This window comes from Falco cherrug, chromosome 1, assembly GCF_023634085.1.
Source record: "Falco cherrug isolate bFalChe1 chromosome 1, bFalChe1.pri, whole genome shotgun sequence".
Classification (NCBI taxonomy): domain Eukaryota; kingdom Metazoa; phylum Chordata; class Aves; order Falconiformes; family Falconidae; genus Falco; species Falco cherrug.
Window position 1 is genome coordinate 77,936,334 of NC_073697.1, and position 24,505 is coordinate 77,960,838.

A 24,505-nucleotide genomic window follows, 5' to 3' on the forward strand; every position below is an offset into this window, starting at 1 on the left:
TTGTGAGAACATTGGCCATTTGGTTGGGGATTTGTGGACTTCCAGTGTAAGCACTCAAACTGTCCTTCATGTGCAGTAAATCCAGTGTGCTCCAAGTGTGTTGGAATTTATTGTGCAAGGCTGAAAATGCTGTCCTGAAAACCTCAGACAGGCAAGTAGCCTTCAAGTCGATATCATATCTCAGCTGAATGATGACTGTGTGATCACACAAGCTCTGACCTGCCAGTCTTGTCCTTTGGTGTGTGCAGGGCAGCCACCAGCAGGTCCTGTCTCCATCCAAGGACAGGACAGCTGGGGAATGGGCTCTGGGGATGGAAGCAGGACTCTTGCACCACCGAAGGGTGCTGGGAAGGGACACTGCAGAGGCAGGCAAAAGCTGTGAGGATGGGGAGAGAGAAGAAAAGGGGGTATCAGATGCCAGCCATAACCTTTCCCTCTACGAACTGGAGTATAAAGCATTAGTATATTGATACCTTAAAAGGCCCACTCATATATTTCAGGTGTTCACCCTGTTACAAGCTTTGCTTACAGGCTGAGGAGAGGAAGGAGGAAAAAGCAACAAAGCATGAAATATGTAAAACTATGAAGCAAGGCTTTCATTTATAGCAGTGGCTTCTATTCCTCTTATTCCTGTGCCCTTAGCAGTTGAAAGCTTTTAAAGGGAACTTAATTCATGACATCAACATCTGACAGTGGTGCTGAAGGTGAGCCCACTGTCATGCAGAAATGACAAAATACAGTTTGTTTCTGGTGACTGTAGTGCCTGGCCCTGCCACCTCAACAGCAAATACCCAAAAGAGGAAAGAGAAGGAATAACACAGAGGGGAGAAAAGCAGCCTGTGTTTCATGCTGCCTGACTTGCAACATCGGTGCTGGGGACAGGCAGGGAGTGCAGTCACACCAGCCAGGCTTGGGTCTGGCTGGGCAGGGAGGCCAGGTTGTCCCAGCCTGGGCGCAGTTGTGCGGCAAGTCACAACCTTGGCAAGCTGAACTGGGCGTATTCAGAAGGTAGAAGGAAATAGAATAAGGTGGCAAAGGCTTGGAAGGATGGGTGCTGAGAGGGCTGGGAAGGTCTCCATCAGCCTAGCATTACATTCTGGGCAAACCTTTCAAGTTCTTTGTCTCCCAGGCTATGACAAGCCATGTGTTGTGTCACAAGCTTCTGGGGAAAAGCATCTGCTCCACTGGATCACAAGATGGGAGAATGATTGTGGCTCCAAGCTGTGGCTGGTGGGGAGGAACCAGGACCTAGCAGAGGTCCTTTCAGGTCAGATGTGCCCTCTAGCTACAAGCCCACAGTGGAAAGAAGCTGTGGCTCTTCCCAGACCATGTGAGCTGCAGCCTGGGCTATCGGAGAATGTAGAGGCAGGGCTGGAAGCTGCCCTTGCTGTGTGGGAGCTGCTGGGGCTGCATGGGTGCATAGCCACAGTGGGGAAAGGTGAAGGAGCCTTCACCACTGCTGTCTTGTGAGGATGACTAAGGCCCCTTGCTTGCTGGTGTGGGCATGGTCCCACAATAACAGGCTGTTTCACCTCACTTGTGTTCCTGGCGCCATGGTCAAATTAAGGATGTGGAGCCTGGTGACAGCTCTAACAGCCCATCCTCTCCTGTATTTGTGTTCCCAGACTAGCCCTCATTCCCAGCATGTCAGCTTTGGGTAATTGATTCCTGGTCTCTCCCACCTCTTATTTTCCAGTCAGTCTTAATTGCCAGGACTGTATTAGCTGGCCATTTAGTTTGGGCTAACCCAATTTTATTTTTTTTTTCTGCTGACCTTAAAGTATCTTCTGTACAGCCGGCTGAGTTTGACTCCCTTCAGTCAATGTATAGTACAGGCTTCAGTGCAGACCATTAATCTTAACCTGGAGTGTTTGGATGAGTTATTTAATATTAGGGAAGAATATACCAATATCTGCCTATGGTCTGTAAATTAGCTGTGGGGTGTTTTGGTAACTTGCTGTTTGTGGACTCCCTAATAATATGAATTCAGATTGTGCTTGGAACAGGGAAAAGAATAAATTGTTCAAAAAACATGACATTTACAGAGCATGATAACAGGGGCTAGATCAGTCTTTCTTGACACTGCGAAGATGGCATGTGCTATGTATTTTTTTCTCCAGAACTTGCTTCATTAGTCAGCAGTGACGCAGATAAGTCAGCAGCGATGATGCAATGATGAGTGCAGCAAATTTCTGAGGGAAAGTAGCCTGTTCTTTTTTTTAAAATAAAGAAAAAACCCCAAACCAAGCACATAACAACCCCCACTCCCATCTCCAACTCAAAAGACATACGCATGCAGTAAACCTATTTGAAACAGGCTGGTAGTAACGTCTATGGGGGTAAAGTGCAAGACTGTTCACTGAGCTACAGCTCTGTTTCCTCTTCACTAGGAGAAGAAACCCACATATCAACATTCAACCTGTAAGAACAAAAATCTCAAAGGAAATGCTGTGACTTTTGTTTCATTTTCCTTGTCACAGTACCACATTTTTGTTTTTTGAAGAGGCAGGATTATTTGCAGAGTATCAGCTCATTGTCAGTAGGCAACTTCTCAGAGTTAATTACAAGAGAACTGCACTTTGAAGCAATTTCTCATTTGGAGGCGTAGATCCCTGTGAGAGTAGCTGCAGCTGTGACTCCTGCAGTCTCCTTTGGCCATGAGGTATGTTACGGGATCGGTTCTGATTTGAGGGGAAGGTGGTCCTTACTACTGACCGAAATGAAAATAATAATTTGAGCAATATTTGTCATTGTTTTAGTGTACATAGATTTGATGCCTGAAATGAGCAAGGAAATGCAAGCAGCTAAGTGATGTATGTATGCTTCTGTCCAAGTCTTCCATCTCGGTTCTGGGGGTGCCATACCTGAATTTTCTCTCTTGATTTTTAATTGTGTCTTTGTTTCAGTGGCAGAAACAAAAGGCCTTGGATCTCCTTGTGGTGGGAGTGAAATATATTGCTTGCTCTTTGCAATGGGGGTTCTATAGACAGTTTAAAAAGAAAACAAAACCCCCCTTAGCCAAACATTAAAAACCGCCCCTCCAAAAATGTGCCTGAAATCTCTGGCCTTTCTTTAAAACCGTGAATCTTGCTGTCCATATGCCTGTCGCTTCTGACCTGCAGAATGTTGGAGCTAAAACGAAACATACCTTGTTCTTTCTCTTTGACAGAGGTCAGTCAGCACACATTGAGGGAATGAGAGAAGCAGTATTTTGGCACAAGCACCCAAAACCCTAACATGCACGCATGCTGCCTGAGCTTTCATTTCAGGTTATAAACTGGATTACAACATGCTTTCACCATGTGGGCATTACCCAGGGAAACCAGGCTGGATCTGCCTGATGCATAAAACCAATCTAACTAAACGATTGCCAGGTGGAAAGTAAATGATGTATGCAGAATCTATATTTTAAACAGAAATTTAGATTACATTTCTGTCATGCTAAATGATTATTAATACTATTTACCTCATCAGTCCAATAATGGAATAAATATTATATTCTGGAAACTGTGCTTAAAGAGCTTAGGACAACATTTTAAACTTCTAAAATAACTATATCTGTTCTAATTAAGTCAGAGTAGGACAGAAACTATTTAAACTCCACATTTTTTCTTCTTGATGCAAATGGACCTTTGTGTCCTTTTATTTGTGGGAAGCTTTGTTAGCCTCAGTTAGCTGAAATACTTGCATATGATTTGTTTTTTTCAAAAGATACACTGTATTTAGAGATGCAAATGCTACCTTGTCTGCAAAACCCACCAGCTGTTACTCTGGAAGACAAAGCTAATTCTCTGTTGCTTTACTTCAGTAGTGTCTGTGTATTCACAAGCATCTTTTTAACAGCCTTCTCTGCATAGCTGAAAAATACCAGATACCAGATTTTTTGTTATTTCCTTTGGTACTAGCCTAGTAAAATGTGAATTGATCTGTGATTATTTTTTTTTTTTAAAGAAGTAAAAAGATTACCTAAAAGAATACACCTTTCCATTAATGTTTTTACAGAAGTTGAACAAACTGTTAGCTTCGATTCAGGCATTCCTTGAATATGAGATTACTAATTGCTGCTTTAAATATTTGACTCGAGTCTGAGTCAAGTCGAATACTCAGCTCTGTAGTAGCAGAAGCGGCTGCTGGTTTGTGTGTCAGTAGCACAGCTTTCTGGAGAGGTTCCTTGCTTCTGCTTTAAACATCTGGAGAGACAAAGAGTGTTTGTGGGGTCTTTTGTTGTTGCTGAAAGTTGGAGCCGGGAAGAATTATGTTCCAAGAAACACTTTGGATCCTGGAAAAATCAGGGTGGAATCACTAAGTGTTAAGCTTTATCTCCTTTATAAACGAAAGTGCTTTCGTTTCATCTGTGGCGACTGTCCTGGTAATGGATGTTACGTAATATTTACTCTCCCTTTCAGAGTTAAATCCTTTTTCCAATTTGCGAGTAATATTTGCATATGTATTTCTTAGCTGCATTGACATGCCAGATGCACAGTGGTAGCTGTCTCCGCCTGCTAATCCTGTAATAATATTGTGGTGACCAAATTCAATGGCCCTGCGCGGAGCCTCGAAACAGCTGATTGCTGAGTAGGGAGGAAAAAAAATCACCCAGCGAATCTCGTTGCAGCTCTCTGCTGCATCCCCATCCCACAATCCCTTGCACCATTTGCTGCAGTCTTTCTACACAGGCTGAGTGAGAAAAAGATGTGCTAAATAAAGATTGATTGGTTTGAATCCTGAAGGGGTCTCCCACTTGTAAATGACCCAGGGGAAAAAAAAATTCATGACGACTTCACTGGGCCTCCTCTTATTCTTCCATTTTTCTTTCCACCTGTCCTCTTCGTGGAATGGAGCATCATTCCTTAGAGCACAAAATCAGTTGTGCATCTAATAATGACTGTGCTGTGATAGGGATTCTTAAACAGTTTTATGCGTGAGACTTGAAATATTAACAGATGATGGTTTGTTCGTTTGGATTACTGCGGAACTACAGCTCCGTCCCTGCAAGGATTTTATCCTCAGCACTGCACTGATTAAGCTATTTTTCTACAAAGATGGGTAGGTCTAAAATGCTCAAGTTTGCTCAGTGTTATTCCTGGTGGCTGCTGCTGGGTTGCTCCTTCTGGTTTGGCCCCCGGTCGTTCATTATGCTTCTGCATGCTGTAAGAATGAAGAGGGTTGCTGTGTTTTAAACGAGGCACCAAGCTGATTGCAAGAGTGGGAGAGAAAGGAATGCAAATTTAGCTTATCCAGCCTTTTACACAAATGGACTGTGTGGCGGTGATGATTATTAATTTCCTCGGTGTTTTATGTATTGGCTAATTTGGGGGCTGCTGCTAGAAATGGTTTGAATCTGTTCCTTATTCCTAGAGGCTGTGGCCCGGCAATATATCTGTTTTAAGGATTTTTAAACCCCAGCTCCCCCAGTCCTTGAAGCAACATTGTTGAGGTTCCCCACCCTTTCTTACGGCTCTTGAGGCCTAACTGTGCCTTTGGAAGCGTTGCCATTGGAAACCTATTCATTCATAATACATGAATAGACCCTCTGGGTGGTGAATACCATTGATAAGAAGAGGATGAACAGGCTGCAAGCAATTTGTTCTCCTCGGGCTGCACTTACGGGCTAGTTGCAGCTCTGGCTGGGTGGAGTTCAGTGATAGCAGTGTATCAGCAACAGAGAATTCTGCTCTTTTAGGAATAAATCCTGGGAACTGGACAGTTCTAAGTTTTCCTAATATCTTTTTTCTCAGCTGAGCCACAGAAACTAAGAGAGAATTTGGTAACTGCTGAGGAATTCCAGAGCTCATTTTTAAGATACCTGTAAAAAGGTGCATTTTTCTACTACGTGGCTCTATTTATCTGAAACAACTCTTGTGGAACTGTTATTTGGTGTATCCTAACTTGGGGTTTTTTACCTTTCCTAATGCTTTAGGAAGTTCTTTTCATATGGGTGGGGCCGTCCTGACTTTGGTTCCCAAAGGCATGCACGCATAGCAGGGCAAGGCTTTTCACTAGCTTAGAGTGCCAAGCCATTGTTTTCTCCCTTCTTTGCTGTATAGTATATTTTGAATGAAAATCGATAGTTGTATCTCCAGGAATAAGAAAAAGGAACAATGTTATTTTTGGGGTGTCTGGAGAAGTAACAATCACTGAGCCTCAAAGGGCTGACAAAGGGTATACCTTCCAGGACCCTTTTCTGCACTTGATTTAGCAAACCTGAGCTGGCTTTCCAGTGTGTGCTTCTCGTAGGTAAATGGGTGGGGGTTTATGTCTTTTTTGCTGCAATGTTTCATAAACCTTTGGCTTTGCATGTTTAAATTATGAAGCGTAACTACATGGAGAAGTGATTCTCAGACTTGTTTGCAAAGCTTGTGCTTCAGCTGCTCTTTATTAGATTGTGAGACAAAACAAACTTCTCAAAAGAGTTCTGGCAGTTTCCGATCTCAGAAGATGCTACTACAAAAAAGAATGTTTTTCTTGTAAAATTAGTGTTACTTTGTTAAATTTCCCACTGCTAATAGATTTGAAACTTTGGTTGCTGTTTTGAGGAACTGCTGCGAGCACCGCAGTAAATCAGAAAATAAATGTTGTCTTTGGTGAAATTCAGAAGCGTGGTCTAAAATCTCCAGCTTTTCCCCAAATAGTCTTTGATTGTACAGTTGCTTTCATTGAGTCAATGGGCAAAATCATCCTTCTTGTAGCTATGTCACATGCATCAGAGGTGGAATTGGCTCAGGGAGGCTACAGAATCCTGAAAATTCTATACTCAAAAAACTTCTTTTAAATGAATCACTTATGTAAGAAGTTGTTGAAATTTTACTTTCAGGTGTATGTTTTAAACCTGATTTTTGTGAGCACAGGGATAAATGACAATCATGGCCTGCTGCATTCCAGACAAAACCTCAAATATTAAAAGCACTTTTCTGAATTTTTAATGGTTTCTTTCACTGACAAAGCTTCAAGTGTGATCATTTGAAAATTAAAGTGGCTGGCATGAACCTTGTGCATGAAACGCTAAGAATGACTTGATTTTGCAACCAGGAGAATGTAAGACTAAGATGAAGGTCAGATGAAATCAATATGAAATTTTTCAGGCATCAGTTTTCCTTCTGTAAACACTGTTTTCTGGTGTAGCTGTACTTGATGGTGGAAAGATGAAATTACAGAAAATACTTAGTTTCTGGAGAACTTTCTTCTGTTAAATGACAGGCAGCGTTCACTGGAAACCTATTCTTTCATATCTTACGTACATTTCTTTTTCAATAGTTTCTGCTTAGTCCATAACAAAAAAATGACACTATTCATAATGTGTCTGTGTCCAGTTTGGAAGCTATGCTTTTGATAAGAAGTCTTCCTGCTTCTGATTATCTTCCCTGGCTTTTTTTGGGTCCCCACCCCTAACTTTTTGGAGAGGGTGAGTGGGAGGCAAACACAGCTGCATCTGTGGTGAAATGAATTTTCTTTTGAAACACATCACCACAGATCTGCATGTTATGCTGCCAAATGCACGAAGATGTTAATGCATATTTTATAGTCTGCTTTTTCTACTCCATTTTGTGAAAGCTAGATGTTTTGGTTCCACTTGTTGTAAACCCATTTTTAACTCAAGCTTGTAAAAAGTAACACAGGTTCCTGATTGATCTTCTAAGGTTTATTGTGTGTGATTTGTGGCATTTAAATAGGTAAAATTAATTTGTGTTTATGTAATATTCATATTTTATCTTACTATGGGGAAAGAAATGAAGAAAGTGAAACAAATGATGAATCCTGAAATCATGCATTTTTCCATCACGAACAAACACGATATTTTACAAGTATTATAGCAATTTTTAACCTTGCAGATTCCCCTTTCTTGGAAGAAAAGAAAGCAGGGGCCTACAATAAGTATTTTCTATCAAATTAAACGTCAGTTACTGCTGTTTGGTGTTTTAATTGTGAATAACTTCATGCTGGTGTATTTGCTAGCACAGATGTCATTCCCCAGGAACCTATTATCAGGGAAGTCAGTACAGCGTGATCGATAATCGCTGCATTATCCTAGAAATAGCCACTTGCTCAATCTAGTAAGTAAGCCATACCTGTATGGCTAAATACACAGCTCAGGAAGAACAGTCTTAAGCTCAACTCTGCCAGATTAGTGTGCCATGCATTCAGCACAGGAAGAAGATGTGTTGTAACACTGCAGATAAAATGCTACAGGTCATGCAAATCATTGTGGAATTGAGTGACCTTTGAATGAGCCTGATCAGCATGGAGGCAGAGGGCTTGTTCTTTCTGTCTTGGAAAGCCTGAACCATCCTCAAGCCAAATATCAAATTGTCCGAAATGGATGGCTAAAAACTGGGATAGAAAATGTTTGGGGAAGAAGTTACTACCTCCGGAGTGTACCTGCAGTGAAGGAGCCCAGCTGGGCTTGCTGCTCACGCAGACAAGGAGCCCCTGTTTCGCTGTGGGTGCAGGAGGACTGGCAGAACTCGGTGCTACAACAGAGATGCTGTGCTCCGCTGCCCAGAGAGCAAGTCCACACCCCCCAGCACTCCAGCCCGCTAGAAACACTGATGGAGAGGACTTCTTGCTGGGCCACCCTGCCAGGGCCTCCGCTTGTCAGCTTTTCCTAAATTATTTCAGCAGGCAGTTTACTTATCTCTGAGGTTACTCCTTTCCTTGTCCCCCCAGCTTCTCTTTACACACATGAATTCTGTTGGCTATAATCTGTTCCTCCAGCTGAAAAGAAACAAAGTTTTTCTCTCCCTGCCCCTTGTTCCAGGACGGGAGGTGTTCCAAGCCTGCTGGCGTTCCTTTAACCTGTGATTTTAATTCTATCAGTCAATAGACTTCTTTTCTCAGTCTTTCTTTTTCATGCTTTATATGCCAGGGTTATGAAGAGTCTTAAGTCCTAAAAACATAATTCTTGCTACTCTTTCTGCCTAGAATGCCATTTTTCTTGCATTTTTTATTTGGATGTGCTTCACATATCCTTTGTCCTACCCTTGCTGATTCTCAGCACCTATCAGTTGCCTCTTCTTTGCTTATTTTTTTTTTTTTATCATAAGGATTTTCACTTCACCTACCTCACCTGTACTGCTGATGCAGATTTCAAGCACTCCTATCCCAGGGGCTGGACAGTTCTGGAGGTTTCTTCTTGGGGGCTTCCTGGACTCCAAACCTACCATGTCTTTGGCAACACCAGCACTGATAAGGGAAGAAATTGTTAGTGGGGGGCAAATTGTTAGGTGAACCATTTTCAAACTCTGTGGTGTAGCCATTTGGCTGGCGCAGTACTAGTTTAAGTATTTTGCCAGCAGTATGGTAGATGGAAGAAATGCTGTGTTTGTTAGCACCGGCTGAACCTACGGGCACAAAAATGTTTTTATTATGGGATTTCTTTAACAACAGACACCTCTGTCAATTTTTGAGTCCAGAGGCAACATGCCTTTCCAGAATGCCTGCTCAGACAGAGGTGTTATGTGTGGTGTTGTAGACTTGGCTGACTGTTTCACAGGCTCTCATCAGTGATAAACCATTTTAGAAGTTTAATTCTTCACTGTTTTGGCTTTATATGAATTCCTGCATAAGGATGACATATGAGTGAATTAGTTGTGGATTTTGTTATTTCATGGAGTTTATAAGCCACTTTTCTTCTTTTCTTCTTTTCCCCACCCCACTCCAGCAGTGTGCAGGGTAGAAGGGAACAGGACCCATATGTCAGTGGTCTAGGATGGCCAGTGAAGGCTCCAACATCCCAAGTCCTGTGGTCCGCCAGATTGACAAGCAGTTTCTGATTTGCAGCATATGCCTGGACCGTTACAAGAACCCCAAAGTACTTCCCTGCCTGCACACTTTCTGTGAGAGGTAAGTCCTTTCCCCATGCTGCTAACTACGTATTTGTGTCAGGCAACAAGCACAGAACAAAGCATCCTTTAGTGGACAGGGACTTCTCTCTTTACTTTTAAAGGTCATGTTAAGGCATGATAAAGTCTGGGAAGGCTGGAGAGGCAGGATTGTAGAAAAACACCGTTATCTGTGGAAAGCAGAAAGAAGAGACAGCAGTGGAATATTTGGAATACATCCCCTTCATGCAAGAGTAAATAAAAAATAAATCCGATGAAACTAATGAATGTAGTTACAACAGTGTGAAAGGTGATGGCAGTCAGAATTTGGACCTCAAATTAATGGCCTTAAATTTATACTGATTAGCCTACAATTACAAAAAATAAAAACTTTTATTTGTTGATTGTCCAAGCTTTAGACGTGATATATACATTATTAATAACCTGTGATTAAATGTCTTCATTATACTGCAGCTTGGTTGGCTGAAGTGGAAAAACTCTCTGAAAAGAGATGTGATAACACAGCAACCTGCCTTCTACTGTATCCAGATGGATGAATTGAATATACATAGTGATACTTTAATGTTAAATTATACATCAAGTGGTGGAGAAAATACAGCATCTGCAAAAAAGTTAGCTGAATAATTACTGGTTAGAGTTCTTTATCTGATGCTGAGATGCAACTCTTTGGATTATATGTTGGATGGCAGGAGAATTGTAATAAATGGTATTTTGTGTGAACATTTAGTTCAGGAGATTTCTACCTTATAGTTAGGATTGTGGTGTGCATATCTAATTTTGCACAGGGTGCAAGAAAAATCGTGGATCTCTCAGCGTGTCAGATGAGCTGCTTTTTTTGTAGAATAGGAAACGCTGACTTTAGTAAAGTCAGCAGTGAACCTCTCGCTGAAGCTGGTGACGTCAGGATTTTCACAACCATGTCTTCAGCTTCTTGACTTCAGTTCATATGCAAATCCTAATGACTTCAGTTCATATGCAAATCCTAAAGTCAGCTTTTGTTTTTCTCTATAATCCTTTTACGATGATCTGGTTATGGAGAGAGGCTGGAAGAACTCTGCCAGCGTACTGCTGATTGCAAAGCCTAAGCTGGCCTTTCACAGAGCCCTTACTAGCAGGTCAGGAGGAGGGCTACTAAGGGGGCATGAAGAGTGGTGCTAGCAAAGCCCTCGGAAGTGGCTAAGAGCTGTGTACCTCTGCAAGGTCACGCTTTCTTGGTTGGCATCTCCTGAGGAATTTGGTGTAGCACTGCTCCACTTAAGAACTGTGTTCTGCTACGGGACTATACTGAATTGCCAGTTGCAGTTGGATGTTGCATGCCCAACAGCTGTTAACTTGATTTTCAGGGCCAGAAGTGGCACTAAGTGTCACCTAGGCCAGTCTGCTGCAGATTGTTGATCACAGAACTTTTGTGTCAGACTTATATTCTGTAAAATTTAGTTTTTCTCTAAACACCCCTACAATACCCAGCCCCAGCCCCCAAGTCGAACAGAAACAAAAATCTCCAAAACTCCCCTTAACATAAACTGTGATAACCTAGGACATGCTTCTCTGTGTAGTAAAGAGAACTCTGTTGATTCTGGCTAATTGCCAAATAATTTTCCTAATTGAAATAAATGGGAAAATTTCCATGGGTTTCATTGAGACCAAGTTTTAGCTCTGAAACACTAAATCCACAAATACAAGTTAGTAAAGGAGATTATATTGGAAAGACAAGGGTCAGCCACCGGTTGGTCAGTTAAAGACACAAACTGAAATACTTGAGGCAATAACGTAATGTCTGACAAACTTTATCTGATAGTTTATCATTTTTACTATCCTGTGAGCAGGACGCAGTAGATTTCTGGAGGCATGGATCCACTCGGTACAAATATCTCAAAGAAAGGCGTGTAACTCTTCTAATGATGTCAGTTTATTGAATCTTTTTTTCATGTGGCAGAGCAAAAAGGTTTAAAATAATAATAATAAAAAAATATCCACATAACCCCTTTTACTTCTGAAGCCTTACTTTTTCTAAGTAGGGGTAGCACTATTTCAAACCAGTTCTTAAACTGAATGGGTTTTTTTTCCTCTTTGGTGATACTGTGCCTTTCTCTCCCCTTCCACCTCCCTTCCCCATAGGTGCTTACAGAATTACATTCCAGCCCATAGCTTAACCCTTTCTTGCCCCGTGTGCCGCCAGACCTCCATTCTGCCAGAGAAAGGGGTTTCTGCACTCCAGAACAACTTCTTTATCACCAACCTGATGGATGTCCTGCAACGAACGCCAGACAACAGCATTGAAGAGTCCTCCATCTTGGAGACTGTCACTGCTGTTGCTGCGGGCAAGCCACTCTCCTGCCCCAATCATGATGGAAATGTAAGTGAGATGAACTCCTGTCATATGTACAGGTATTGACATGGACTGACTAGTCTGGTTTGTTATGGATATTTTGTTATAAAAAGATAGTGGGGGAATTGGAATAACGCTAGTCCTTTGATTTTGTAATATGCCAATAAAAGACAAGTAATTCTTAAAATTAACCCAAATGCCTTTAGTGGAGCACCTTAAAGCAGTCAGGATATTATTTCACCTTACCAGTCATCTTGGGCGGTACTGTCTTTTAGCACATTTGGTCAAAATTGTTGTTCTGCAAGTGCTGACCCTTGTGCCTTTGACTCTTTGGGATGGATTTCCACAGCTCTCTTGCTTGTAGAATCAACTGTTGCCGTGGGAACCTGTGTGCTTCTTTAGGCAGTAAATGGACCTGCACACTGAGTGAGGCAGTACCAAAAGCCATGTAAATAAAAGGGTGTCCTAGCTCAGGATGCTTTTGGGTCAGCACAGGCTAGAAACAGAGTTTCTGTTTATCTGCAGTTTTTTGTGCATCTCACAGATCAGTCCTTGAAGGCTGCTTTGGTGTTTTTTCTTCCACCTACTCTTCTTTTGCCCATTGTCCCCCTACATACACCCCGAAATCATATCGGTGTATTCATTGGCAAGCCCCCAATGGAATAAATATTCCCAGATTATTGCAAGAACAGCTCTAACTCTGCTTACTTCACAATTTTCAGTGTTAACCTGTGCAGCTTCATGGTAGGCATATGAGCTCCTGTCTCGTAGCCAGGCTTATGCAAACATGTAAGTAGATCACATTACAAAGCTGAGCGGTGCTGTGTTGTAAACTGAATGCTATGCTTCTATGCAAGCCAAGAAATATGTGCCAGCATTTTAAAACAACGTTCTGGGAACTGTTTTATTTGATACTCGGTGTCAGTATATTGGTTGTATAGTAACAATTCAGCTGATAGGTAGTGATTACTCTTACAGAGGAACAGCTTGGTTCCATCGCCTTTACTGACCTGCTGGATTTAGGTGGACTTGTAGAAGTGATTTGCTGTATACTCTGATTAATGAATAACCGGTGTAACTTTTTTAACGTGTACTATACCCATGTGTGTATAGTGGCTACTGATTAATACATTCCTAGGGGGTTTTTGCATTTTATTGGTTCTCCTTAAAATGAACCATAGTTCTTTTCTGACACAGCAATTGTGATAGGATCCATTTGATTGTGAAATGCAGAAAAATGTAAAAATGAAGGTATTACTTGTTTTGCATTTTACATTATCAGCTGATGATTCTTTGGGTGTGCTTAGAAAAAACAGGTTTGCCTACGATTAAAAATACATCACCTTGTAGCTCTCTGAGAACCATTTTCTAAGGAAAGGTGGATTTCTAAGTCCTCTAAACCAAATTTACTTGGCTTGCCTTGAAACATAGCATGCCTTTTAGGATGCTGAGTAGTGTGTGATGGGAGTATGTTCTTGCTTCAGTAAGTATCTGGGAGGGTTGGGGGCAGGCTGAGGGTGACTCCAATTTAAAGCTTTGTGGAGCTAGGAAATGAAAAGCTAAAGTGCACACGTTAGTCCTTTTGATGGGAGGAGCTGAGATAAGCTTTGGGGAGAGCTGCTGGAGGCTGGCCAGGTGGGTCTGGCTGAAGGGCAGGGTGCGCAGGGCAAGGTGCTGGGCACTTTAGGCCTGACTGAGGAAATGGGCTTTTGTTGGCTTCATGGGTACACAGCACGAAGGCACTGTGTGGCAAGTGCCTGGCTGCTAGCAGCTTTGCTGGGGGCTTCAGGGGGGAAAGAGGATTGAGGTGGTAGCTAGCGGAGAATGCCTTCACAGAGCCAGCAGTCATTCTGCATTGAATCCTCTCTCCATTAATTTTTACACATTTCTTGGGGTAGGGTCAGGCCCATTGTATTTTTACTATCAAGGGAAAAATTTGCATGAAGTGTATTTCATTTAAATATTAGCAGATTTTCTTTCTATTAGCTTGGAAATAAGTTTCTGTTTAAACAAGTTTTTTTGAATCTTTCCAGCCATGCTGGATTTAAACCTCTCTGATTAAAGTCAGATAGAAACTGATGTGCAGATACTTTCTCATTGGCTTGCCTGTCTGCCTGTAACTTAGTCTTCCTCAGGTCATGTAGATTAGATACTTTGCCTTCCAGTCGGTTGCTTATTCCCACCACTCACATTTTCCATATGTGTGTGTGTATCCTATTCCTTCTGTGCACATTCTGTCATTCTGTCATGGCATCTTTGTTGTGTGTGTTCTTATGAAAAATGAAACTTTGCTTGTAGTATCTTAACACAAGAGATGGTTTCCTGTGCTTGAAGTATAAACAAATGCTTCCTCGTGTTCACCCATCACAGAGCATAAATCTTGTTAAATCAGAGTAATAGGGCACATATGTAATGGCATTTCTGAATGTAACAGAAGATTCTAATTTTCTACCTACACGTTAAAATGAGATTGGCTTTATTCTCAGCTGCTAAACACCTGAAGCTCTTGTTGGATATAAGCAGCCTGGCTTGGAAGCACTGATCTGCAATCATTTAGGGGTAGGTACAGGGAAGGCTGTGAAATTCTAGGTCCATTACTTCAGAATATGTAATGAGTGGTGTAGCCTTTTTGCAGTCACCCATCCTGAAAAGTCCATGCTTGAGTTTTATTTGAATTTTAAGTGAAAGCCAGCCCAGAGTCTAGGATCCATGCTTTTACATGTGCAGTGTATTTTCTGCCTATAGAGTGTAACAAAAGAGCATACCCAATATTAAATGAAACATTTGTAACAAGAAAACATGCCTTATCTCCGACCAGCTTTTTCTCAAAAGGTCACAGAACAGTTTGGCAACTTGACAGGTGTAAGATCTTGTCTAGAAAAACATTTCCTGAACTTGTGCAGGTGTTGCTTACTGCCTGTATGCTTCCCTTGGAAAAATAAAAAGCACCTATTCTTTTACATTTTATACCCTGTTTTTTCTCCGCACCTCTGTACTTTTCACCATGTCACTTACTCATCTATTTCATTAAAATATAAATATTTTTTTCTGTACTCTGCACAATATTCAGTGTGTCATTGAGGCTAAATAAAACATTCAGGATGTCAGACTATTAATGAGCATTAGAAATAATAAACTGAGCTCACTGTTGGTGAAATTTTATTCTGCCTCACAAGGAACATTTAATACATTTAGGAAGCAATAGCATGACTGATCCAATCATATCTTACTGAATTGAGAAGTCGTACAAGAGATTTGGGTGGTTAACTTGTATGTAAGCATGTTAAGTCATGATATTCTTGGAAAACTTTTTTTTTAAAGTTTGCTTATAGCTTTCAGGTTTATTGCATGTGTAAGGCAAAAGCTATTACTAGGGAGAACAAAACCCCACATTCTAAATTTTACCAGATATCTGGAAGTGCCCTCAGGTAATCCAAACCAATATTCTTCTAAAACATACATACATTCTTCAAAACATACAAAGCTAAGGTACATCTAGCCCTGGGACAGAGGAATTAAGCATGTGGATGAGATGAGGAAGAAGGTTGGCAAAGAGCAGACTCATCCTTTTTCTCTGGTCTGCTATGTTAATTCAAACAAAGAGAAAGCAGAGAATGAACAATATTGATTTTTCAAATGTGATTTTAGAGAAGAGGGGCTTGTGATTGGTGAGAGCCTTTTTCTCAAGACCTGAACTTTGAAGGGCTGGAATTCATGTGCTTTGGCTTTGTGAAATCTGATTCAGAAGTACCTGCATCCTTGATTATGCAAATTAAAAAGTTCCTGTAAATTCAGTTATACTAGAGTACTGAATATATGCGTGGGTCTTCAATTAGATCATTGTGCTGAAATATGCTGCTCTGGTTTAAGGTGGGAGTTAGCACATGGGATTTCAGAACCAGTGGGTATTAACTCATTTCATTAATGGTGATGGCAATGTGTTCATTGACTTCCATGGAAATACAGCTGAAGCCAGTGTTGGATGCCATAGTATATTCTGCCCTGGAGCTCTCTTCAGTTTGGAAAGGCGGGAGTTGGGCAAATGTCGGGTTTTTTCTGAGATGTTTTGTAAAGCAAACCTGTTATCATGAAATGCTTTCTGGGAATGTCACAAAACATGATGCCCATGCTGGGCATGGCGGGGAGAGAGGAAAAGCCAGTAATACATGTCTGTCTGTAGTTAAAAATTCATCTTACCCGATTAAGAAATGCTAGACAAAATCTTTGGAAATTAGGCTTATCTAGGCACTTGCAGCCTGAATTGTATTAATATTTATTAATTAATATTTCTCCTTCAGCTATGGCACAATCCAAAGATTTTTATGGGAAATGAAAGCTGCTTCACTCAAAACGTTTTGAATTTGACCGAGGCAAAGAAGACTATTTCTATGCAGACATATACATTAGGTCTTTGTGGTCTGCTTGCTATTACCATTCTGGCTTATGTGATTCTCTGGTGCTTGAACGGAGATGAAGAACATTGATTAGGCTAAACTTTATTACACCAATGCGATGTTTTCTTTCTTGTATATGTTGCTGCAAATATAATGATCACGACGTGTTCAGTAACAAACAGAAATATTAAATTATTCTGATCATTGTGTCCAAAGATAAAAATACGGAATAAGGACATGGTAAAATATCTTGAACCAAAGCATTAAATTATGAAGAGGCAGAAAGATGAACATTTGGCACTCCTTCAAAAGAAATGACATTTTTTGACCATAGAAAAAGACTTAAGAACTTCCTAATAAAATATTGTTCTTGTTGCTTGTTTCTGGTTGCAGATTTCTGAAGCCTTTGAAAAGAATTTAAATCCTAAACTCCGTTTAATTAATTTCCTGTATGTGTTGCAAGATTGCATCACATCTTAGTGCCTACCAAAGTAACTGTCAGGCCTCAGAGGATCTACAACTGTGAGACTGCTAAACTCACAGTGACTAGAGTAGTTTTGATGGGGGGTGTCATTGTTTAGAAGGTATACTTTTTTTTCCTTGTGATATATTTGATCTTACACATTTTATTTGGAACAGCTTTTAGATTTTCTCTGAAGTGGGTTACACAAATGGCCAACAAATACCTAAACCCTCATGGCGTGTGAATCGCACATCTTGTGAAATGAGATAAGAGGAAAGAATGGGAATAAGACAGAAATGAGCTTATCAGAGGAAAATCCCTATTAATACTAATATCATGCAAATCATCGTTCTTACTCCCCCCTCCTAATTCTCAAGATGTCTTGGAGCAGCCAGCTACTGTGTGCAATGCTATTACAGATCCCTTTGCTCACCTGAAAACAGGCGGTTCTACACAACCATCTTGTTGTTAACCATTATCTCCAGCACAACTGTCTCTGTGCAAGAGTTCTAAGTGCCAGAAGCATCAGCTGAGTTGTTAAAAGATTCTGATGCTATGTTCTGAATGCAAGAGAGCTGCCAAAATCTTGCTTTGAAGCATATACTATGAGCTTCCCTATATACTTTTAATAAGCCTAAAATACTTTGTGCCCAAGGACTTCCTCACTGTAAAAGAAAGCCTTATGCCAAATTTGCATATATGTGCATTATTTTGGCTAACATATGATTGGGGCATGGCACTTTTCTGTTTCTTTCCCTTCGTGATTATATTCAGAATTTGGGATATTTATTACATGTAAAGATCTTTTTTTATCTCCAGACAGCATCTTACTGGGTACGTAACAGGTTGAAACAATCTCCTCCTCTTTCAAGTGTAGATCAGCAGTCTTAGTAGAATCTCAGATATGAGGTTTTGATGGTTTTAAGGGATTAGTAATGGGATATGGAGATTTTTCGCTGCAGCACGTTGGTTCATTCAGGGTGTTTTTCTCGAGCAAATAAAAATGCTGTTTGGTGAGCTCCATCGAGTTCATGCTCTGCAGGTGGCCCTGTTAATGAAAACCAGCCTAAGTTTACACTTTCTTTGGCTGATCCTCTGGGGACACTAAGGATTGAGTTAGTGAGGGGACTTGAATGCCCTGGTTTTGTGAGTTGTTTAATGGATTAATTGAGAGAGACACCAAAACTTACTGTTACACAGTATAAAGATGATGGGGCCAGCCTTGAAGGCCAGCATTCCGTTTCCCAGGCTGCTGTTCAGACACTTTCTGATAGAATAAAATGCATTTAAACTGGCATTTTGATATAAATATATAAGAATAACAGCCATCTTTTATACATTTATACATTTATACATTTATATACAGCTATTGCTGTCTAAGAAAGGAGAAACTTTGTCTCAGAGATTGGATACAAACATGAGTTCAAGGCCCAGTAAGATGTGCTTTGAGTGAAGTTACTGGTGCCATGTTTGAATTCAGCATTGTGCGTTTTTCCAGGTGATGGAGTTTTACTGCCAGTCCTGTGAAACAGCCATGTGCCGGGAGTGTACGGAGGGAGAACATGCAGAGCATCCCACGGTACCGCTGAAAGATGTGGTGGAGCAGCACAAGGCTTCCCTCCAAGTCCAGTTGGATGCTGTCAACAAAAGGTATAGAAACTCCACTGATTATTTTCCATTTTCTGTTCTACCACTGGCTTCCAGTGTTACTTTGGGTAGATGTTTTAATGTGCTGGTGCCATGGACCTTTACCTAGAAAAGAGGGATAGTGAGGCTAGCATAAGGAAAAAAAAAATCCATTGAGTGTGATGCACTGAGGGTTTAGAGGAAAAAGCAAAAGATTCCTATCTGTCTTTCACAAAACAGAGGCCATTAGAAATGTAAGTGTCCTCCAAGGAAGTGGCTTAAAAAGTTGAGAAAAGTACTAGCCAGTCATGAATTTCATGATAAATAAATAATACTGGATGCTTAAGAGACTAGTACAAACACTAAAGTGGCAGAAAGGCTAAAAAAAAAAAAAAAGAAAAAAAAGAAATAATGAGGAAGATCTAGTTATATCTTCCTGAGTAGTCACATTTGCATAAAAGACAGAGGGTCTGAGGCCTCGTTGTTGGAAGTGCTTGAAGTCTAATGGCTTTCCACAAGGGAGGGCCCTGGCTTAGCCTTATTTTATCAGACCAAAACCACTGTGTGGTTATAAAAGCAATAAACTTACTTCTGGGAAATGACTGAGTTTAAAGACAGCCTGCTGATGAGATGGCTTCATCAAAAAATACCAGGGCAAGGGCCAATGTTTAATGACTTTTGAAACAGCAATCTTTGTAATTTAATCCCTCCCTCAGGCTTCCAGAGATCGACTCAGCACTTCATTTTATATCTGAAATCATACACCAGTTAACCAACCAAAAGGCTAGCATTGTAGATGACATTCATTCCACTTTTGATGAACTCCAGAAGACTTTAAATGTGCGAAAGAGCGTGCTGCTTATGGAACTGGAAGTGAATTATGGCCTTAAACACAAAGTAAGATGCATGTTTTGTTTCAATGAAAAGCTATTAATTTAATCAGCCGGTTTTTAGAAATGATGCAGGATGCCAGTTTGACAAATTGTGTCTGAGATCCAGAGGAGAACTTTTTCCTGAAATCAAGTGCTGCAGAGCCTGGCTTGTGGGTGCCCAGCCTTAGAAATGGAATCCAGGCGCTGTATGGGCAGGTAGCCCTTGGTGCATGGTATGTGAGGATCTGAAATGGCCAACACACTAAGCAGGTATCTGCTTAAAACCAACATGCTGATGTGCAGATGACAATAAGAACATCAAAGCAAAGTCTGAAATCCTTGGGCAGCAATCCTATGAAGTCCCCAATGAAGATACAGGCCAACATTTCTCTCAAAGAACTGAGCAGGCTTACTGTTTCACTTTAAAGCGCTGTTTTCCTTTCAAATGCCTGGTAACATATTTCATAGTAGATGTCACTGGTTGGAACACCTGAAGGGAGACCTTATTTTCTCAGGGGAATGCAGAGAGCAATAGATTCCAGAGGTCTATCCACTCTTTTACTTCCTACCTGGATTATTTAATCTTCTGTTTTTCCCCCTATATTGTAGACTAAGCTTCCGAAGAAGAATACAGAAATCTGCACTTTTACAAATAAAAGCCTGTAGCCTGGTGGGTAGAGTTTTTGTTGGGGATTAGTAAGTCTGAATCAGGCAAATTAAAGAATTTAGTTCTTGTCTTCCTGGGCATCAGTTGTTTGTTTTATACAAAAGAAAGCTTTCTTCCCTCAAAGGTAGCCTTTAAAAGAAAGTAGCATCAACAACTGGAGTTTCAAGAGTGCCTGATAATATTGGCATCTTTGGGCATTCTCTGCAATTACTGAGCAGCTTGAGCATCTCCAGATGTCTGAAGTGGAAGAACGGTGCGTTTCTGGGTCTGGAACAGGCTTCACCATTAGGAAGGTACTGAACTGCTGAGCCTGTGAAAATGGAGTAATACTAACATGTGCACAAGACGTGCAGGGAGCCCAAAACCCTTGGGTCACAGAATTTAGTCATCTGCAGAGCTAAGCAGCAGCTGAGGAGCTTTTAGCATCAAAAATTTGGACTTAGATGCCAGATTTATCTAAATGTATCCAAGATGTCACAAAAACTTATTTTCGTAGCAAGCAAATATACTCAGGGTGTGTACAAAATTCACAGAAGATGGACTATGATGTTATATTATCTTATTGTTGTTTAAAGGGATTTAAAATAGTTTTAAAACTCTTGGGCATTAGACAACCAAATTTTTACAAAAGCTGCACATAAGCAGTAAAAGAGACATCTCCCTTGTTTGTATAAAAAAAGAGCAATTGAAACTGGATTTTACTTCTGAATCAATAGTACTCCTGCAAAATAATTCAAACCCAAATATTCCATCATTCTGATGATGTACTTTGCAAAACTGAAAAAAATGAAAGGGCTACACTTTACTGAAAGGAAGTTGGTGATTCAATTTCAGTTGTCCAGTGGACTGAAAGAGGCCTTGTGTAAAATGCTCTAAATACATTTTAAATATTGGTTGTGTGTGGTAGGATTGAAAATTTTCCATCTTTGTAGTGAAAGAAAACTGTATTGAGAAAATAATGGTTTTAAAACATAGCTGCAAATTGTCTTCCTCCTCATTCTGTAGTTTGTTATCCCAAGCATAGGAGTTTTTGTCATCCTGGGACTTCATGAGCTATGCTATCTGTTTAACTACTTATGTCCTTGAATGAAGAGAAAGCAGATTAGAAATGCCTTGTGTTGAACCCCGAGAGTTCTAAAGATGCTTATAAAAACAGATAACTTGACATTTCAGTGTAGTCTTGAAATTTGTTCCTTCTGTTTTGCCTGCAAAAGATTTTCTGTTGTTATCACTTTCCCTCGTCAGTAATTCATCAGCCAGGATTTTTTCCAGTGGGTGAAAAGCTTTGTACAGTTCAGAAGAAAAACGCCAGAGAATGCAATGTCATGACATTATGCGTCTCAGCAAGGGAAGAGTATCTCATAGCAATAAATATACCCAGTCTCTAAGTTTACTTTAAAATCAATTGAAATGTTTTGAAAATACTTACTTTACAGTGCTGGTCAACAAAGTAACTTCTCTGATCCACAGTAATGTCTGTGTCCTCACAGTTCTTTGTGGGAAAAACATACCACATGTGTGACTGGGTACTTTGGTTTGGAGATTTCATCAGTGGAGAGTATGTGGGGTAGCTGGAATTTTTGGGCTTTCTTGACTGTCATGAATTTCTCTGCTAGGCTGTTATAATTCAGGGATCCTTTTTCCAATTCATTGCAAAACTGGTTACAAAAAAAAAAAAAAAAAGTTAGCCTTCTTCCCAGCCCACACTTAACAATTTTGAGGTCAATACTGTTTTAAGGATTTTAGACCAAGGGCCAGAACTGAGCCTGTAATAAAAGGTCTTTCTCAGTCTTAAATATAGAGTAGCTACTTGCTGCCCACCAGAATTTCAGGCTACTCAACCCAGTTCTTCCCAATATCCACAATCCATCCTTTAGGTTTTGCTTTCCTGCCTGCTGAAATGGGGCATCAATTTACCTACTTCTTCTGGGGAGACTTTTCCTTTCTGCACTTGCTTAGATAGGAATCACACTTTTCCCCAGGATGATATGCATCTTGGTCTGTCGCCATAGTGGAGTAACCCAAGGTTTCCCTTGGTTGTGAAGAAATAATTTCAAGTTTCTTGCAGCCTCCCTTATTAATGGGCCAGATGACTCCAAAATATCTCTTCCTCTGTGTACACAGCTCAATTCCCAGAAACTATCTCATTAACTGTGAGTGCTGAGAGTTAAATGGAGCAGGGTTCAAGCTTCTATGTTTGCGGGTTTTTTTTGTACAGGGTACCTATTTTTTGTGTTGCAGCATGATATTCCATGAACGCGTCAGGGATCAGTGCGGTAATTTTTCTAAAATGAAGCTTTCAAATAAACTCTAAAATAAAGCACTATCAATCGGGTTTCTACAAAGGCCTTCAGATATAAAGCATGATAAATCTTACCAGGATAGTTCTTGTAAGATGACGCTAATCTAGTGTTTGGTAATGCACACAGGTCCTCCAGACACAGCTGGATACCTTACTTGAAGGACAAGAAAGCATTAAAAGTTGCAGCAACTTCACCGCCCAAGCCCTCAACCATGGCACTGAAACCGAAGTTCTGCTGGTGAAGAAGCAAATGAGTGACAAGCTGAATGAACTGGCTGAGCGGGACTTCCCGTTGCAGCCCCGTGAGAACGATCAGTTGGACTTCATTGTGGAAACTGAAGGCCTGAAGAAGTCCATTCACAATCTGGGGACTATTTTAACCACCAATGCTGTTGCCTCCGAAACGGTGGCCACAGGTGAGGGACTGAGGCAAACAGTGATTGGACAGCCCATGTCCGTTACCATCACAACGAAGGACAAAGATGGGGAGCTCTGTAAATCTGGGAACGCGTACCTCACTGCTGAACTGAGCACGCCTGATGGGAGTGTAGCAGATGGAGAAATACTTGACAATAAAAACGGCACTTACGAATTTTTGTATACTGTTCAGAAAGAAGGGGACTTCACTTTGTCACTCAGACTTTATGACCAACATATCAAGGGCAGCCCATTCAAACTGAAAGTGGTGAGATCAGCAGATGTGTCCCCTACCACTGAAGGGGTTAAGAGGCGTGTTAAATCTCCTGGCAGTGGTCATGTGAAGCAGAAAGCTGTGAAAAGACCTGCAAGCATGTACAGCACTGGCAAAAGAAAAGAGAATCCCATTGAAGATGATTTGATCTTCAGAGTAGGTAGGTGACTTGTCCGCTACCTATTGACATAATTAAAAACAGTGCAGAGAAACTAGGTGAAAAAATCTACAAGCTGATTTACTGTAAGGTTAAACATGTAAGCAGAGCAACCTGCTAATACCTTCAGGCCTTTTGACTTCCGTTCATATGTAAATTTTAAAAGCAAGTAATTCAGAAATTCTGTTTGCAGCAAATATTTAATTGGTATTTTGGGTTGAGAAATGGATACATTTGATTTGGGATGAAATATTTTACCACCTCTTCTGTATTCTCTTGGGCACCATAAAATGAAAATAAGATCAATGCCTCAGATTAGGTTACATTGCTTCTTTAAAAGGTTGCATGGCAAGAAGGGAAGTAGGACGACTCCTTCTCCAAAACTATTGCCCTAAAGATCAATCTAATTAATTAACCTGGAACTATATAGCCTAAATCCTGTTGTGATACATAGTTATTTCATTATGTCGGCATAGGGCAAAATTACAATTTCCTTTATTTGCCTTTTCCCCCCAGTATCTAAATACTTTTGGTTCTTTATAAAGCGTAATGTTACCTATAAATCTGTGGACTTCTAATGATTGGTAAAAATATAACATCTTGGTATCATTTACTGTGATTTTCTTTCAGGTCTTTTGATGTACTCTGGTTTTAAGCTATATAATAATAATGATGATTCATAATTTGGAAGGTCTGTACAATGTGGTATTGTATTTGTATAATGTCTGCTCCTATAGTTAGAAAATACTTTTCACTTTGCACAGCTGAAGAAAAAAGCAAGTTAATTCTTAATAGGTACAAGCCAGGATTTCAGCAGTACGTGTTAGCAAGTTTGACAACCAGTTAGCAAGGTGGCTTTCCCCTTTGTAGCAGAGAATGGATGGTGGTTAATCCTGGGGGTTTTTTTTTAGTAATTCTATTGAAAATTCATCTGGACACCATTTGTCAGTTGGTTAACCCTGTCCATCTGATTCCCTATCTGTCTTTATTTCTAATAGATTCCTTGTGTTGATAGAGAGTACATGCAATAATGTAAAGGTTTTGTATCAGAAAACGTATTCAGCAAGCATGCTGAATGCTTTGCTTGCCGAATAGGGCAGTACAATGTGGCTTTGGATGAAGCCACACATAAAATGACCAGCTCTCCCAGATGGCCAGTGCATTT

General features: G+C 40.6%; 1 protein-coding gene across 19 annotated transcripts in view; it reads left to right on the top strand.

Annotated features, from left to right (window-relative positions):
* Positions 1–24,505, top strand: part of TRIM2 (tripartite motif containing 2) — a 117,782-nt gene that overhangs the window by 67,321 nt on the left and 25,956 nt on the right. For 12 of the 19 annotated variants that reach the window (XM_027801663.2, XM_027801666.2, XM_027801659.2 and 9 more), the window contains 5 exons: positions 9,659–9,840; positions 11,958–12,195; positions 18,524–18,675; positions 19,368–19,548; positions 22,620–23,343. In XM_027801663.2, the coding sequence (XP_027657464.1) occupies positions 9,707–9,840; positions 11,958–12,195; positions 18,524–18,675; positions 19,368–19,548; positions 22,620–23,343 (1,429 nt within the window). In that variant the 5' untranslated portion in view covers positions 9,659–9,706. Of the gene's footprint in view, positions 1–2,643; positions 2,663–4,146; positions 5,047–9,658; positions 9,841–11,957; positions 12,196–12,905; positions 12,958–18,523; positions 18,676–19,367; positions 19,549–22,619; positions 23,344–24,505 lie in introns of those variants that run through there. The other 7 variants (XM_027801669.2, XM_055702115.1, XM_027801667.2 and 4 more) reach the window with 4 other exon arrangements.